Source organism: Heloderma suspectum, chromosome 11 (assembly GCF_057233095.1).
Source record: "Heloderma suspectum isolate Gila_16-S chromosome 11, 16-S_ref, whole genome shotgun sequence".
In the NCBI taxonomy this organism is placed as follows: Eukaryota; Metazoa; Chordata; class Lepidosauria; order Squamata; family Helodermatidae; genus Heloderma; species Heloderma suspectum.
The window spans coordinates 3,858,317-3,877,135 of record NC_139468.1 but is presented as its reverse complement, the minus strand read 5'-3'; the positions used below and the strand labels follow the sequence as shown (position 1 = coordinate 3,877,135).

The window sequence follows — 18,819 nt, the reverse complement described above, 5'->3', positions numbered from 1 at the left end:
ATCAGATGCGCAAAGCGCTCTCCTCGTTTGGCTACCATACGTAATGGGTATATACATTGTAAGCAGAAGGGCTTGGGGTTAAAAGGCTACGATATGCAAGAATGCCAGTCTGTGACTTCCTATGCAAGCCTCAAATGCAACCTGTACATCTTACATTTCATGACCTTTGAACCCCACAGTTTACAATTGTATATTATGGGCTCCAGATTCATCTCCTCTTATACTTGCTTCTCCCTTTCCTCACCTCCTCCTTCTCTCCCACCCCCCACCCCCGACGAAAGTTAGATTGTCAGCTTCTTCGGGCACAGAGCTATCTTTTTTCTTTCTTTGCTTATGTTATTGTACAACACATAAGAAAGTGCTCTATACATTCGTGGCTGTGTATACATGAATACATCTAGATTCATGTAGGGGCAAAGAGGCTTGAACTGCTAACCACAAAGTCCCCAATTTAAGTTTCATCTTTTCCTATGAACTCATGAGGAGGCCTATGGTAAGCCAGTGCCTGTCTCAGGGCAATCTTATTTCTGACGCATGTTTACTCAGAAGTCCCACTGTGTTCAAACTGGCTTCCTTCCTATGTACATTTATTTGAATTCCTGAAATGTTTATGCCACCCTTCCTCCAAGGAGCTCAGGGTGAGCTTCTTTCCTGCCTGCCTGCATGTTATCCTCACAACAACCCTGTGAGGTAGCTTAGGCTGAGAGACAGACTGACCTAACATCCACAAGTTCCATGGCTGAGTGGGGATTTGAACCCAGTTCTCCCATGTCCTAGCCTGACACTGTAACCAGCCTCAGTGCCCCATGTAAAATAGAGATACCAGCATTATTGTACAGGGAAATATTGTAAAGCAGGCTTCCCCAATGGCCATGCTGGCTGTGGGTGATGGGAGTTATAGTCCAACACATCTGCAGGGCACCAGACTAGGAAGGCTGACATGAAGCACTTTGGGCATTCAGGAGCACAGCAGAAATGCAGAGGCTGCAATCCTTCACGGACTTACCAAGTACAGCCATGAGACAGTAGGCAAGCCATCCTGATGGCCCACTCAAGTCTGTTTCCCCGAGCTAGGCTTCACCCAGGCCCTGGTTCCTGCCTGGGAAGCCCAGTGTCCCCAACCCTGATTTTCTTGTACAACTGAAACATCCCCCCATCCACACGGTGTACTACAAGACAGTAGGCAAGCCATCCTGAATGGTGATCCGACATGCTGGTCTGCTCCAGGCTAGACTGCTGCAGTGCATTTGATGGAGAGCCACCCTTGAAAATAGCTTAGACGCTTCAACTGGTTCAGAATTTGGCTGCTAGAATTCTGGCCGGTTGTTCTAGATGGGGCCACATTACACCAACTCAGAAGGAATTACACAGGCTTCCTGTGTGCTACCAAGTCCAATTCACAGTGTTGGTGTTTTAAAGCCCACATCTTGGGGCCCACATAACTGAAGGAGCGCATCCCCCCATCCTATCCTGCCCATGCAGGAAGATAATCAGAGGATGCCCTTCTTCAGGTTCCAGCTTTGGTGGAAGTGCCTTATGCATTTACAAAAGAGAGGGCCTTCTTGGTGGTGGTGCCCCAGCTGTAGAATGGCACCCAAACTCTGTATTCTATTTATCACCAAGTCAATGTGCTTTTATTTGCCCGGGCATTCCAAATTGACTGTATTGTTGGCTGGGATAGCTATGCCTCTCAGTTGTATGGTACTGGTCTCATTGGCGTTACTTTTGTAATATGATTTGTTTTTTTAAAACCAAAAAATTGAGCCTTCAGCTATTTGGGCATACAACTCCCTTCATCCCTTACTATTGGCTATACTGGCTAGGGCTGACTGGATGTGTGGGCCAAAATGTGTGGGCCACAAGCTGCCCTCCCTTGCTTTAAATTATGTACACCGCCCTGGGATCCCTTATGGATGAAAGGAGGCTAAGAATTTTTAAAATAACTGGATTCAATGGGGCTTACATCTGCATAGACATGTATAGGGTTGCACTGTCTGTGTTAGTAATCATATTTTTCTAGTGTAATTATTAAATGACTGCATTAATGCAAAAGTCAACCTTCCAGATGTGTTGGACTACAACTCCCAGCATCCCAACACATCTGGAAGGCATCAGATCAGAGAAGAACGACTTCAGTTATACAACTTGGTCATTTACCGACACAAGAATCATCTGCGTGTTTAAATAAAAATCCAGTTTATTAAAAGCAAAAACACACAGTCCAAAATAAATAAAATCTGTCCGCTGGCCAGGAGTCCTATGCTGCTAAAATATTCATCAAGCTGACTTCGCTTTCACCCAAAACGAGGTCCCGTTTCATGTTGCACCCCTTATTCACGGCTTTCATCCTGACGGAGAGACTGTAGAGGTCGTCCTCGGAAATACCCACGAAGAAGAAGTCCTCATTGAAGATGGGGTTGCGGCTGCGCTTGATCACCGTGCTCCTCTGCTTCTGGATCTTCCCGGGCATGAGAGAGAAGGCGATGCAGCAGTTGATGTTCTTGGGCTCCGCTGAGGCCCCATACAGCCCCTCCACACTGACCAGGCGGATGCGGAGCCTTCGATTCTCAGGACAGTACTCGGAGGACAGCCGGAGCAGCCCGCCCTTGTCCAGCGAGACCGCACTGTCCTGGCCCAGCCTGTCTCGGCCACAGGGCCGGTCCAGCGGAACGATGGGCAGAGGAGACAAGCCGCAGGCCCGCGAGGCCAAGGGGTCCAGGAGGCTCTCTGAAGCACGCCGGGTGGTGGTGGGGCTGCTGTCGGCGGAGCTGGCCTCATCCATTGACAAGGAGCTGGCCCTGGCCATGCCGGATCGGCCCCTGGCCTTCAGTGCCTTGCAGAGCAGCCCGTCCTGGCTCCGGGCTTTGGAGAGCAGGCCAGGCCGGGGGGCTGCGCGGCCCAGCCGCGGTGAGCTGAAGGGCGAGGACTCGGCAGAGGAGGAGGCTGTGTCGCTGCTGTCCCAGGCGCCCTGCCGGCTCAGGAGCCGCTGCCGGGCCCCGGGGCCGGAGGAGGCCTCCTTGCCGCCATAGCTGCTGGCTCTGGGCCTGGGCAGGGCGAGGCAGGGCAGGGAACCGCCCGCGCCATGGAAGACAGACTCTTTCCGCCGGGTGTGGGGGCTCTCGAGCAAGGTGTAGAAGCCGTAGGAGGTCTGCGCTTTGGGGAAGTGAGGCAGGGAGAGGGCCGCCTGCGAGCGCGGGTCCGAGTCAGTGCTCTCCTCCTCCAGGTCTCCCACAATCTCCTCCGCGCTTTCGACCTGGATGAGATGGGGCAGGAGCGGGCTGGGGGGGCTGCCGCCGGCAGAGGCAGCAGCTTGCTGCAAGCCAGGCTCCGTGAGGCAGCGGTGGGGCTGGAAGCCGGCGCTTGGGCTCTTGGCTGGAGGGGGGGTCACCAGCCTGGGCGGGATGCAGAACTCCGGGATCCTGTCCGGCGTCAAGATGTTGGTGAAAGCAGCCACTGGCGTGCCGCTGGGCTTGCCTCTGTCGGGGACCTGGTGGCTAGCGGCCAAGCCCAGGAACGGCGGGCTCAGGGGGCCAGCATCCCCGGGGGATGCCAGGACTTTTTCCAGGAACCACATGGAGGCAGCTGCTGAAGAGTCCTGCAGAAGAGCCGAGGGGGACGGACCTGCCGAAAGAGGAAGGGGCGAGACGAGGATGTCAGCACCTCTGGGCGGCTCCAGACACCCCTGAAAGGGAGCAAGAGAGGCCGGACTGGGGCCTTCAGCCAAGAAGCATTTATGCGGGGGACCCCACATAAACCTTAAAAGCTGTGTCAGCTTCCCCCAACCTGGCGCCCTCCAGATGGGTTGGACTGCACCCCCCATCATTCCCAGATGGCTGGGAATGATGGGGGTGGGAATCCAACCCATCTGGAGGGCGCCAGGTTGGGGGAAGCTGTGATCCACGACCCCTCACTGGCTGTGGTATGGCCAAAGCCTATGTAGCACGTCTGGGCAAGTCTGTGCACATTTACTTGTGAGTAAGCCCCCCAAACTGCACAGGACTCACTTTGCGTCCACATGCACAAGGCTGGGGCGCATCAGGTCTGGCCCTCCCTCCTCCCCGGCCGCTATCTGCTGCACTGCACCGCAGAACTCCAGGCGAGAGTCGCGATGGAACGCTTCACGTTTCGTGCATTACGTCTCCCCCCTTCGATTAACGGGGCCGGCCCGATCCCGCGGAACTGCAAAGGCTCCTCGGCTCGAAAGCGTCCTCCCCCCGGCCCCCGCTTGAAACAGCACCTGACGAAGCTTCAGGCCACCCCACCCCACCCCACCCCGCCTTTAATTCAGGAGCGCGGGTCCCCGCCCCGAGGAGCTCACAGTCGGGAAACCGACACAAGGGAGGCAACGGAGCGGGGAAGAGGGCGAGAGGCGGCCGCGGTAGAGCCGGGAAGAAGCCGGGGCTATTCCGGCCGCGGCTGCTCCGGGGCTGGGCCAGCCCGGCAGCCCCGCGCGGAAGGAGGGCCGGGGGGAGCCGAGCCGCCTCAACGCGCTCCGCCGGGCGCGCGCGCCAGGCCCGGCGACGCAGCCCGCGCCTACCTTGCCAGGCTGCCGCGGCTTCGGGCGCGCGGGGGAGCCGCAGGCGGGCAGGATGCCGCGCGCGAGGCTCGGCTCGGCTCGGCTCGGCTCGGCTCGCCTCCTGCCGCCGGAGCTCCGCAGCCCCGTCGCCTGGGCCGTGGGGGCGCCGGGCCGCGGGCTCGCGCTTTTATCGGCGAGCCGCCGCGCGCCGCAGCCAATCGCCGGGCGGAGCGGGGCCGCGGGGCCGCGCGCGGCGCCTCCCACCGGGCCCTGCCGCAGGGCCGGCCGCCGGCGCGCAGAGGCGCGGCGTCCGCGCTGGCGCCTCCCCGGGCTGCTGCTCCGGCGCCGGCGCGGCCGAGAAGCGCGCGCGCGCCCGCCCGCCCCCCGCCCCTCTCCCGCGCAGGAAGCTGCGGGCGGAGGAGCCCCGCTTCTTGCCGGCTCCGCCGCGGCCCCCGCTCGAGCTCCTCCCGCCGCCCTCCCTCGGTCGCCTCCCTTGTGCTGGGTCGCTTCCCGACTGCGAGCCCCTCGGGGCGGGGACCCGCGCTCCTGAGCTAAAGAGCGGCGTGGCGCGGGGAGGGAGAGGGGCTCATTCATAGCCTGGTTTTACAAGGGGCGTACGGAATCGCAAGCGCGTTATGACTTCCATGCTGCATGGACGGTGCAAGGCTTATTCTTGATGATGTTGATGGTGTATTCTCATTAGCTGTTTCTTCCCCCGTCCCCTGCTTTTTGTACCACCTAGCCCAGTCTCCCCACCCTGCGCCCTCCTCATGTGTGGTCTTCAATGGCTATGCTGCCTGGGGTCGATAGGAGCTGTAGTTCTCGTGAAGAGTTCTGGAGACCTGGAAAGCTTGCCCGCTGCTGTGTAATTTTGGTTGGCCCTAAGAAGGGTATTGCCCAACAACAGGCTTTGAATGATGATGGTAACAATTCATTCACAGATAATGACAGATCAGGCCCCGCCCCGAGCAGTCATTCTGGCTGGGGAATGCTGAGAGTTGGTGGACCTTTTTCCGCCTCAATATGCGCAGGATTGCGCTCTGAGCTTGTATTCTCCCAGGCATTTTAGTTCAGTCTTTGCTGTACTGCGCTCCTGCATTTTTAGATCTTACCCTGCTGCTGGCTTTATGTTGTGCTTCGAAGCTTTTAAGTTTGATATGTTTTATCGCGTTGCTGATGTTATGGTTTTCGCCGTCGTGAACGGCTCAGAGAGCTTCAGCTCTTGGGCTGTATAGAAATGTATAGAAAAATAAATAAATATTTTTGAAAGCAAGGGAAAAGGCCATGCTGTTTGGGATGAGGGAAGTCCCGGTCCAACCCATCTGGAGAGCCCCAGGCTGGCCCAGTCCCGGAAGCGCCCTCGTTTCTCTCTGGCCCACCGGGAAAAGCCCTGACCGGTGGCCCGCGCGGAGAGGGACCCTCCCGCTGGAGGACTGGGCCCCGCGGTGGCGCGCATGAGCCAGGTCTCCCTCCCTCCCTCCGTCCCGCCTGCCGAGGCACACGCCCGACGGGGGCCTCCCGCGGCCAGGCCGCCGCCAGGTTTGCAGCGCCCCCGCGAGAAGCGTGGGGACGTCGCCCGGCCCGCGTAATCCAGTCTCCGAGCGAGGAGCCGTCCCCGTCCCCGACGCCGGCCAGCTCCCCGCTTCAGGCGCAGCGGGATGGCTGTCGCCGGCCCACCGCCGGGCGAGGCCACGGAGATGCTTCTGACCGCCGCGGGGGCCCGGCCTGGTGGGGTCCGATGCCGGGGGGAGCCCGCCGCGCCCCCTCGGAGCACCGGAGCGCTGCCAGCCCCGCAGCCCGCAGCTCCACCCAAGCCATCGTCCACCTCGGCAGCCCAGGGATGGGTGAGGGGCGCCCCCTGCGGGCAGTTGTTTGAGCGGAGCGGCCCCGTCTCTCCTGGCCAGATGCGCCCCGCCCTGCCTCTTTGGCTCCTCTGCTCCCTGAAATGGCTCCGTTCTCGCTTGTCGCCCCTTCGGCCTGGAACGGCCTTTCGGAGCACCTCTGCGGGGTTGCCTCTCTGTTGTGGCCGACTGTTCGTGACCCCATGGACCACAGCACGCCAGGCCCTCCTGTCCTCCGCTCTCTCCCCGAGTGTGCTCAGGTTACCTCTCTCCCTTCCTTCAAATCCCCCCCTAAACCCACTTTTTCGATAAACCAGGAGCGGGCCACTTCTGGCCCTCCAGATGTTGGACTACAATCCCCCAGCCAGCCGAGGGATTCCAGGAGTTGTAGTCTAAATGCGTATTCTTTCCCTATTGACCCCTGCCCCCACTTCCTTCCCCTTTCTCTGTTGTCCCCTGTGTGTCAAATTTTATTTTGTTGTTGTTGTTGTTATTTATTACATTTATATCCCGCCTTTTTTCCTCTTGCAAGGAGCCCAAGGCAGCTGACATGGTCCCCCCCCCCAATTTTATCCTCACAACAGCCCTGTGAGGTAGGTTAGGCTGGGAGTCAGCATCTGGCTCAGTGTCACCCAGCAAGCTTCAGGGCTGAGTGGGGACTAGAACCCAGGTCTCCCGAGTCCCAGTCCAGCACTCTTGCCACTGCACCACGCTGGCACTGTAAGCTCCTCGGGACAGGGACCTTTGTAAAGAATCATGCACACTAAGAGTATAGGAGGCTGCCTCTCAGGGGCCACAACTCTAAAACAGCCCATGGGTTCTGGGTGGCTTGTCAGGCACCCCAACAACCCACCCTCACTGGGCTTGCACATAACAAGAAGCCATGGCACGTTCCTGCTGTGGCCAAAATATCAAAATGGCAGCCACCATGACAAGAACCCCGCGAGGAAATTCACCCATGGTGGCTTCTCGTTACGTGTGAACCAGGTCACTGAGTCACACCACAGAAGCAGTGTAGCTCAGTATTGTCTACAGTATTGCCTTCCTCAACCCAGCGCCATCCTGATTTCTTGGACTACAAATCCCATCATCCCCAGCCATGCTGGAGGGTGCAAGGTTGTGGAAGACTGGTCTACGCTGGCTGGCAAAAACTGCAAATTGTCTCATGGCACCTTAAAGCCTAACGCATTTGTTCTGACATAAGTTTGCACAGACACTGTTCACTTCATCTGATGCAACTGAGGTTGAAGCAGACACAGATTAAGCGTAATACTAGAATCAAAACTGCCATTGATCTTCTCTATCTCTATCTCTCCTTTTAAAGCACAACCAATTCTTTAAAAGTTGCGAACCCTGCTCTGGGAAGCGGGGCGGGGTGGGGTTGCTGATGGCACAGGCACCAGCCAATCAGTGCAGCGCTTGGCTGGCTCCTGCCGGAATGTCAGCAGAGCCAGTTTTTCCCTAAGTTTGATCCTCGGGGGAAATGTCTTGTCCAAACAGAAGGTGCTGAATGCACAGCCAGAGTAGCCCCACTGTTCAAATAATGTTATGTCCCTTTTTGTTCTGGAGTTGGGGACATCATTTGATCTTCTGTTTGGAAGGAGAAAAACCATGGGTGAAGCTGTTTCAACTGGCTCAGTGGAGGACACGCTGGAAGACATCTCCTTGAGCCTAAACCCATGGCTAAATTTACATTCAAATTTACATCATGTGCATTCCATCTCCCCCATGGCAATCATCAATTATCATCCAGATTAAGATAGGTAAAGGTAAAGGTGTCCCTAGCCAGTCGTGTCCGACTCTAGGGTGTGGTGCTCATCTCCATTTCTAAGCTGAAGAGCCAGCGCTGTCCAAAGACGCTTCCGTGGTCATGTGGCCGGCATGACTGAACACCGAGGTACACGGAACGCTGTTACCTTTCCTGCCGAAGCGGTACCTATTTATCTACTTGCAATTTCTTGCTTTCGAACTGCTAGGTTGGCAGGAGCTGGGACTGAAGACGGGAGCTCACTCCGTCACACGGCACTCGGGTCTCGAACTGCTGTCCTGCCGACCTTCCGGTCTGCAGTTCAGCGTCTTAACCACTAAGCCACTGCGGCCCCTCTTGAAGATAGGTGGGGGGAGGCAAACAAGCTTTCAGGGGCACCTGACATTTGTGTCTGAAACCTGTACATAATTTCAGACTGCGATCCTATATACATGCTTTCCTGGAGGTGGGGGTTACTCCTGAGTACACATATGCAGGAACACGCTCTCAAGAGCACACATCCAATCTACCGCATTGCATGATGATCATTTTCAACCTTTTGTAAACCACGCTGAGAGGTCGCATACCTGAAAAGTGGCCTATAAATACATAACAAATAAAGTCAAATTTAAAGAATGCCGATTTGCAGACTGTGTTGCCGCAAGACGTGCTGATGGCTACAAACTCAGCTGGCTTTAAGTGGGGATTAAACAGAGGGGAGCTGTGGCTCAGTGGTAGAGCCCCTGCTTTGCATGCAAAAGGTCCCAGGTTTGATTCCCAGCTTCTCCGGGTGGGGCTGGAAAAACTCCTGCCTGAAACCCTGGAGAGCCATAACTGCTAGTCAGCACTGACAGACCTGGGCTAGATGGACCAAGGGTCTGGCTCAGGATAAAGGCAGCTTCCTAAACCCATGGAGGAGGGGGGCTCTATCCATGGCTGCTTGCTATGGCAGCTGCATAGAGCCTCCCTTTTCAGTTGCTGAGGAGCAGGAGAGGTCTGTTGTTCTCATGTCCTGTTTTTGGAGCTTCCCAGAAGCATCTGGGTGGCCACTGTGGCTAGCGGGATGCTGGCCTTTTGCTTTGATCCAGCAGGGCTCTTCTTACACATAGCAACACATTCATTTTCTTGAAAGAAAAAATGTGCAGCTTATCCTCCAGCGGCAACATCTGTTTATCTGAATGAAACCTGCTGACTGGTTGATCCCACTGAGCCCTTCCCACTCCCAATGAAATTCCAGACCCCTCCAAAACAGAGGCTGGCTATTTTGGTACAGAGCCTGCCAGATCCTTTGCATAGGCAAAGGACTGGACATGCTATGACCATGTCTAAGGACAGCCATGTACCAGGAATGAACATCTTGTCATGTGCACTGCAAGCCTCAGGAGAAAGTTCTCCCAGCTATTCATGGGAGGACTGATTCTTCCTGCACCAACCCGCCACTACCCCCACCCTCACTATGATGGCCTGGAGCAGGAGGGAGTTGTCTCTAGAACATCAAAACACGAGAAGAGCCCTGCTGGATCAGACCACGGGTCCATCTAGTCCAGCATTCTCTGCTAGACATCCCTGCTGGCAGGAGCGATAGCACAATCTTCTCCAACCTGACGCCTTCCAGATGTGCTGGGACTGTAACCCCCATAATCCCCAGTCAGCAGGGGCCATTCTGACTGGGGTGATGGGGGCTGTAGCCCAAGCATATATGGAGGCTGCCAGTTTGGGGGAAATTGCTGAAACAGCTCTGGAGAAGACTTCCTTTGCTGGCTCATAAGCTGCTCCTTTCACGGGGATATGGTTGGGATAAGCAGCGGCTTCAGTGAGCTCTGCCAATAAAGGAGCAAGAAGAAGGGATGTTTTGGGTTCTTCATTTATATAGTGCCATCAATGCCCACAGCACTGTGCAGAATAAAACAAATCCCTGCCCCAAAGGCTTATATTCTAATAAAGCCCTTGGAAGCCCTTTAAAATTACTTGACAATAGAGTTGCCAACTCCCCCCCTCCCCAAACAGGGCTCCTGTAGCTTGAATGGATGCACAAGCCAAAATTACCTGTATTCTAGACCAGATATGGCTATTCCTCCGGGTTACCCGTACCTCCAGGCAACTTGCACCTTCTCCGCATATCAGGGGATTGTTATTATAAACCATGAAATGGGCCCATTTACTAGGCATGCGTGTCCAAGGTACATATCTGTTTGTGTGTGTGTGTTTAAATGGGGCTCTTTGCAATCATCTCCCTCTTCCTTCACAGATAACTTCCTGCAGAGATGAGAAAATCCGGGGAAATGGCTGGTTAATCAAGAGCTCACCCAGATGGGCCCCACTGACCAAATAATGTTAAGACCCCCCTTTTTGTTCTGTGCCCCCTGGAGTTGTATGCTCCTTACACATGCAGTCCTGCACACACATGCAAACATGGTTATTTGAGAGAGATACATGATGTGAACACATCCTCCATGAACCAGGTCTTCATGGGGAGGCTTTGATCCACACAACACATCATCTGTGTGGCACAAGCGGGGCTCATGCCCTTCCTCTACCACCCCATGCCCCCAGGGAACATATGCGGCCAGGCTCAGAAATGTACACCAAAAACAGCAACTATTACTACAACTGCTAACCACTAGAGACCACAATGAGGCCTGTGGGGCTTCAATCGCATGCTGAGTTTAGCCTTGGACAGGAGCAAACTGTTCAGAGCTAGGAGTACAAAACTCTTTCCCTGCAGGCTGGGAAGGGAGAGCGAGAACGGTGTTATTTTTATGTCTTCAGCACTCTGGAAAGGCTTATGTAAGACGTGAGCTGTGCCACCAACTAGGCCAAGGACCTTCTGCACTGAAAGAATGGGTCGTGCAGAGCCTTCGACTAGATCAATCCCAGATTTGGGCTGTGAAAGATTGGCAGGCATAGAAAACACCTACACTTCCCTAGACTTTCTGCTCCATAGATGGCAAAGGATGTCCCCAACAAAGTCCCAGTAATGATGACCGACAACCGTTTTTCTACTCTGAATTGCATCAGTGCGCTCAAATGGTTAAGTTCATAGCCCAGTTCTGAGGCAGGATGTGAGGAATAAAAGCACACAGCACCTGCCTATTTCTTGGGAGTTTTGCCTAGTGGGAACTCAGAGATCCTCACTTTTGCATGGCAGTGTTGAGGGATCAATGCAGATCTCTGGGTTGCTCTCTGGCAACCCTGACTCTTGAGGAAAGGTGGGGTGGGCAGCTGTGGCTTCTTCACCAGCACCACCACAAAACCAGAAACAGAGAAGCCGGCTCAAACGCAGTCATCTTAAAGGAAGCCCTGAGCTGCTAGAAACACAGCGCTGTAGCACTGAGGGGCCCCTTAGCTCAGGAGTAGAACACCTGCTTTGTGTGCAAGTGGTCTCAGGTTTAATTCCTGGCACCTATTGTCAAAAGGGGATTGGATGAAACCTTGGAGTGCTGTGCCAGTCGGAAGAGGCAGAGTTGGTTAGCTGCTCTGACAGCATGAAGGAAGGCAACTTTTATGTTCAAATCAATAGCTCCATCTGCTGACAGCTGTAGAAATAAATGCTGTTCAGTTGATTAATGAAGTCACAGGGTGCTTCTGCTGAGGTTTTTATGGCGCCATCACCCTGCCTCAGGAAGGAATTCCACATCGTCTTCTGCCCAGAACCCTCCTGTGTTTTCCCACTGCTGCATCCATCTTTTTTCTTACCATGGAAAATCTGTTAAGACATGAAAAGTCAGAATAGCTGCACAGAGCCTTCTGTCTGTTAGTGCTAGGACCCCCCTGTGTAGTAGCACTGTACTTCAAGCCCCTTCATCCCCAGGCAGCCCTTTGTCTTGAAGCACCCTCAGTGTTCATAATAACATCACCTGGCTGGCATTTATAAAGAGCTTCCGACGGTTGAAAGGACTTCCCATGCATTGTCACAATAATCCTTACGACAACCTGTGAAGTAGGCCAGTGTTATAGTATTATTCCCAGAATGAAGAAGGAGGGTTGAGGCTAAGAGGGAATGCCTTGCCTCTTAGAGGAGTGAGATTAGAATGACCGGCTTCTTATATTAAGCCTCCTCACTGCACCAGGGACAAAGTTGCTGGCAATGTACTAGTGTGCTATTAATCCCAGTGTATCACAACCAGCATACAGAGATGTGTATGAAAATGGCACGTGTGTCTTTCTTTGTACAGCTACATGGTTTTCGGAAGCTGCGATACAATAAGCATGCACATGAGTGGCAAAAAGTAAGGTGATGTGATTTGCACAGGTGAATCAGGCCTAGCTATGTGCAATGGAACAGGTACTTCCAAGAAGGTATTTTAAGACTGCTACTTGGCTTTTGGCAGTTGGGCCAAGAGACAGAGAGAGAGAGAGAGAGAAAGAAAGAGAGAGAGAGAGAGAGAGAGAGAGAGAGAGGCAGCTGCAGCCTTTAGGGAGGGGGGAGTCCCCCACCTTGACTTCAGACTGCATATGAAGCCTCTATACTCCCAGGCGGCCAGAAATGGTTCTACACAGAGTGGCTATTGTTCTAAAACCAGGGTGGCCTGCCCCTGTTCTGAACAATGACATGGGGCTATGTAACGCCAGGGTTGGATGTCAAACGCACACACCTCTTTGCTTAAAATCGGGCCTCTGCCCCAGTGCTGGTTCTAGGTTTTCATAAGACGCGCTCAGCAGGGCCTCCCTCCTTTCCACAGTCACCATTGCCCACTGGCTTGCCTCACCCTCCCAAAGAGGTGCTGGGGGTGGGGCGGGAGGAGAGACAAGGTGTGCAGAGGCCACTGTTCCTACTCTTTGCCCCTCTCCCTGCTTGCACACTCGGAGAGGGCAGGTGTGCAAGCAGCAGCCGCAGCAAGGAGGCGCAGCAGCCAGGGCCAAGAGGTTCCAGGGATTGGCAGCGGGGCCCTACAGGGACACAGGTCCTAGTGGCTGCCCCACAGTGCCAACTCCGGCCACTGGCCCAGCTCTACGTATTGCTCGAATCTCCCTTCCTCCCTCCAAAAAAGAATCTGAAGCAGAGCTTCTTGGAGAGGGAAAGAACCACGCGTGAACTGTGATGGTTTGCAAGCCCCCTGCACTTTCCAAGAGGGGCTTTCTGGAGCCAAGACTGCGGCTCTACATTCCCCATCTCTGCAGTCCTTTGGGGTTTGCTTCCCCTCCATCCTCGGGTAACCGGAGAGCGCAACGTTCAGGCTGGGATTAAACGGAGCGCAGGTTCCCACCACCTGCTTCCCCGTCTTGATTGCTTGCTGGAGCTATTGGAGCAGCTGCCGTCCATCTCGGGCCTTTTTGGCAACTGTGCCAGCAGGAAGGAATGGGGCACGAAGAAAGGGAGACAATGCTGGACCAACTCAGGAACAGTGGCGCAGCAGTAAATGCTGATGTGCAGGCGCTCCTCGAGACAGTCCCCATTGCTGACGGGAATTGCCTAATATTGATGCCTCCTGGTAGAAAGGCAGTAAGCAGAGAAAAAACAAAAGGCAGAACAGAATGAGTGTGTACCAGTCCCATGTGTACACAAGGCTAAAAAGGAGACCACACCCTTCTTTGGTGAAGGAAAGGTAAAATGGTTTTACTCACAAATATTCTGTTACACAGGCAAGAGAGAGAGAGACAACAAACACAACTGCTCCCAGCAATGAAGGAAGGTCGGGGGGGGGGGAAGGGGGGGAGCAAAATCACAGGAAACCACACTGTAGGCTATAGAGCTCTGACAGCTAGCTGTGGGCAACATGCCCGTGAACCAACTACCTGCAACTCTGCCCCCTTCCAGTGACTTTCAGATGAGGTTGCAATATTCCCAACAATAGCCATGCCCCCAAAGAGAAGCCAAAAATGTGGGCAGCTGTGCTAATTCATACCAAGAAAATCACTTCTCGCAGTTTTCATGTCCACCATGTGGATCTTTTGTAAAGCTAATGAGCCTTAGTTTCTGTTCAAGACCAAGCCACCCCAAAATTTCAGCATTACAGCAGAGGTAGCTCACAACTATATATTTTTGCAGGGAAAATCCATTTCTCCCCAAGCTACTGGGCCAGTTCACAGGATCATGGAAGAGGAAATAAGCCACAGTGGATTATTTTCCCTGTCATGTGTGCTGGGGGAGATTTATTTATTATTATTTATTTATTTACAATATTTATATACTGTTCCACATCAGAATATTTCGGATCGGTGAACAACATGGTAGAAGAATAAAACAGCAGGTTAAAAGAGTTAAAACGTGTTTTTTTTAAAAGACAAACCCCAATAAAGTGGAATTTAACAAACCATGGCTGGTCATGCAACGAAGTCCTCTTGAAATAACATCTTCAGGAGGCGCCAGAAGGAACACAATGTTGGCGCCTGCCTGACCTCTAAAGGCAGGGAATTCCACAGGCAAGGGGCCACCACACTGAAGGCTCTTTTCCTGGTGGACTCCAACTGGGCCATAGGTCCATGTGGAACCACCAGGAACATGCTCTCTGATAACCTCAGTGACCGGACAGGTTGATAAAGAAGGAGGCGCTCTCTCAGGTATCCTGGTCCCAAGTTGTATAGGGTTTTGTACACTGGTACTAATACCTTAAATCTAGCTCGGTAGCAAATAGGCAGCCAGTGCAGTTCCCTCAGCAGAGGAGTTACACGCTGAAAAGGGGCAGCTCCTCACAACAGCAGAACTGCTGCATTCTGCTCTAGCTCCAGCTTCCGGACCAGCCTTAAGGGCAGCCCCACACAGAGCGCATTGCAGTAATCCAGTCTTGAGGTTACTAATGCCTGTACCACCATGGTCAAGCTATCCCTGTCCAGGAGAGGCCGTAGCTGGCGAACCAGCCGAAGCTGGTAAAAGGCACTCCGAGCTGCTGCGACCACTTGGGCCTCCAGCGGCAATGATGGATCTAGGAGTACCCCCAGACTACGGACCTGATCTTCCAGAGGGAGTGCAACCCCATCCAGAACAGGCAATGAGCCTATCTCTCTGACCCGGGAACCACTCACCCACAGGGCTTCCGTCTTGCCAGGATTCAGCTTCAGTTTATTGGCCCTCGTCCAGCCCATTACTGAGTCTAGGCACTGATTCAGGACTTGCACAGGCTCTCCTGATTCAGATGTCACAGGGAGAGAGAGCTGCATGTCATCAGTATACTGATGGCATTTAGCTCCAAATCCCCTAATGACCACTCCCAGCGGGTTCATATAGATGTTAAACAACACTGGGGACAAGATGGTACCCTGCGGAACCCCATAGCTCAGTTGCCAAGGGGCCGAGGAATAGTCACCCAATGTTACTTTCTGAAATCGGCCCCATAGGTAGGACTGGAACTACTGTAGCACAGTGCCTCCAATACCCATCCCACAGAGTCGATCCAGGAGGATCTCATACTCGATGGTATCAAAAGCTGATGAGAGATGAAGCAGAATTAACAGGTTTGCACTCCCCCTGTCCCTCTCTTGATAAAGGTCATCCACCAGGGTGAGCAAGGCTGATTCAGTCCCGTAACCAGGACAAAACCCAGATTGAAATGGGTCTAGATAATCAGCATCCTCCAAGAGTGCCTGCAGTTGGTCCGCTACGACCCACTCAAGTACCTTCCCTAGAAAAGGGGTATTTGCACCTGGGCAGTAGTTGTCTAATACCATTGGGTCCAGAGTGGCCTTCTTCAGGAGTGGCCACGCTACTGCCTCTTTAAGGACAGCAGGGACCACCCCTTTCGGTAGGGAAGCATTTATCACTCCCTGGATCCACCCAGTCATGCCCTCTCGGCTAGCTTTTATTAGCCAGGAGAGACAGGGACCAAGAGGGCATGTGGTTGGTCACATTATTGCAAGCATCTTGTCCACATCATCAGGCCACAACTACCGGAACTGATCCCACAAAATTGGGCAGATGGTGGCATCAGACCCCTCAACTGGTACTGCACTAACAACAGCATCAAGTTCGCTGCAGAGCCAAGCGATTTTGTCCTCAAAGTGCGATGTAAAAAGGTCACAGTGGGTCCTTGACTGGGCCAGGGCCCCATTTACTGGGGAAGATGTTAAGAACCGCCAGACCACCTGGAAGAGCTCTGCTGGATGGCCTCTTGAGGACGCAATGGAGGCAGCAAAATAAACCTTCTTTGCTGCCCACACTGCCATGCAGTAGGCACGATTATGCGCTCCAGAGCATGCTTGGTTGTCTTCACTTTGAGTCTTGCGCCATTTGCGGTCTAGCTGACATCCAGCCTGTTTCATTGCCCACAGCTCCCCAGTATACCAAGGAGTGGAGCGGGCTCTACAGCACCGGAGAGGGCACTCGGGTGCAATCAAGTCGATGGCCCTCCACATCTCACGGTTCCACAGTGAGGCTAGGGCCTCGGCTGGATCACCAGTTCTCGCCACTGGAAAATCCTCAAGAGCAGTCAGAAATCCATTGGTTTCCATCAGTCTCCTGGGGCGGACCATCCAAATAGGAGATTTGCATAATTACCCTTGCTGGTCTTGTGCGAACCTGGTGAGGGTGGCTTCTTGCCATGGTTAACAAGCTACCACAGAACCCCACAACAGCCCATGGGTTCTGGGTGGCTTGTTACCCATGGCAACAAGCCACCCTCGCTGGGTTCACATGAGACAGCAAGTTGCACTGGTGAAGGTAATTATGCAAATCCCCCCAACATGTGACCGGCATGAACCGTGGGGAAAATAAGCCCCCATGGCTTATTTCCCTCTCCATGATCATGCAAACCCAGCCAGGGTGAGGATTGCAGCTATGCTCAGACAGAACAGGGTGTGGCAGATGATGTCAGGGTCCCTGCTAAGTAAAAGTTCGGGGGGCTTCAATCCTGCGAGCCCTGGCTCCACTATGCCCCTTCTCAGAACCCTGGGAGACAGTGGAGGCTTTTGGCTTTCAAAGTAGTTGTCATCTAGCAAGAACATATTATAGAACCAACTAGGCTGGAGCATCTCTACCTTAGAAACCTGAATCAGTTTTATACCAGGCGTGGCTTCCTCCAAAGGATCCTGGGATCTGTAGTTTGGCGTGGGTGCTGGGGATTCTCAGATATAGGCCTTTTGCCCTCTTCATAGGACTACAGCTCCCAGGATTCCCTGGGGAGATTTATTTATTTATTATATGGCACATTCACGCCACGTTACAATAAAAACATGGAGCATAATAAATATGAAATATAAAATATAGACAGGAAGATCACAAACGTATGTCTAGGTTACAGATATAGTTTTTTGCTTCCCTGGGGGGAGAGAAGGAAGGATGGTTACACCAGTTTTGCTCTGTAGTGTGGCAGCGATGCCCTTCTGAGGATATGAGCGCCTCTGCTTTGTGCGAAAGGGGCAATCCACACAGCGGGAAAACATTCCCAGTCGGTGAAATGCAATTCAGTCTGACAAGCAACATTTACATTACCACACCATTAGTATGCCTAGGGCAGCCTATCCCCAACATAGGCCGTGCTAGCTGGGGATGATAGGAGTTGCAGTCCAACACATCTGAAGGGCAACAGGTTGGGGAAGCCTGGTCTTCTCTGACTGGCAATAGCTGTCCAGAGTTTCAGACAAGTCTCTTTCTCATGATGTGCAACCTGACCCTTTTAATCAAAGATGTCAGGGTTCTGCCTGGGGCCTTTGGCGCGTGGAGCTCACGCTCCACCACGGAGCTGTGGGCCCTCTCCACATGGCCACCTCTTGGAAAGGCAAGAACGGAGATGACTTCACTCTTTAGTCTGCTCCTTCTTCTGGCCCTCCCCCACTAATTGGGATGGCAAAACTCCAACCGCATTAATCCACAGCGGTCTCGGATAAGAAGGTATGTGCATATAAAATTGATTTATAATTGCATCTGATTATAGATGTGGAAGAATGTACAGTCTGGAGTTCTGTCCAAGAACATCTGCTTTGTTTTAGTGGCTGAAAAAAAACAATCCCACCACCCTGGCCAAAGAAATGGGATTCCTCCTTCTGTATCTTAGCAGCAGGGTTAATCCGGATCAGGGCCGCTGGAGTCATTAGACTCGGCAGTGCCACAAGAGACCAAGACAGCATTTGTGGGTCACATTCTGGAGAGAAGACCAAGCCCAATGCAATATGAAGAGTTCGTTTAACACGTATTGAAGCCTTGGTCCCTCAATCCATTGGGGGGGGGCCTCTAAATTGCTTCTCAAAAAGATCACCGTAGATAATGCCGTGGCCTCTCCAGGGGCAGCTGACAACATCTGGAAAAGGCTTCCTGTGTGTCCATCAGCTCACCACCTGTTCTGAAAACCTAGCTGAATAAACATTGGTTGCTTTGCAGTTGTTGCCTTGTTAATCTGCACCATTCCATTGTTGAGGGCACATTCCACCAGGAAGGTCTCCTGCACAGGCCCCACTGCGTTGAATGGGAGCAGGACTGTGTAAGAGAACTTACATAGGATTTTATTTGAATACATACATGACTGTACCCCGAGGATGAGAATTTCAATATTTAACTCAACAAAGCATCATTTCGCCAATTATTGACTCCAGGAATGTGAAAGCAAATGCAAATGTAATAAGAAAGAAAGAAAGAAAGAAAGAAAGACAGACAGACAGACAGACAGACAGACAGACAGCCAACCTCAGGTTTCTTTAAAAAGTCATTTTACTGAAGACATTTTTCTTTCTGCAGTCAAGATTACAACACATGATTTATCTATTAATTACATTTATATCTTGCCTTCCCTGCAACAAATTGAGGGTAGCATATGTCGTTCCCCCTCCTTGCCCTACAACAACCCTTT

The 18,819-nt window shown here is 53.1% G+C and overlaps 1 protein-coding gene across 1 annotated transcript; it reads right to left on the bottom strand.

The window, feature by feature from the left end:
• Window positions 1–2,174: 2,174 nt before the first annotated feature.
• LOC146336917 (C2 calcium-dependent domain-containing protein 4C-like) lies at window positions 2,175–4,669 on the bottom strand. The gene is made up of 2 exons (XM_084816396.1): window positions 4,538–4,669; window positions 2,175–3,621 (listed from the first exon to the last, which is right to left on the bottom strand). Exon 2 carries the CDS (start codon window positions 3,572–3,574, stop codon window positions 2,258–2,260), a length of 1,317 nt encoding a protein of 438 aa, XP_084672522.1. The 5' UTR covers window positions 3,575–3,621; window positions 4,538–4,669; the 3' UTR covers window positions 2,175–2,257.
• Window positions 4,670–18,819: the final 14,150 nt, after the last annotated feature.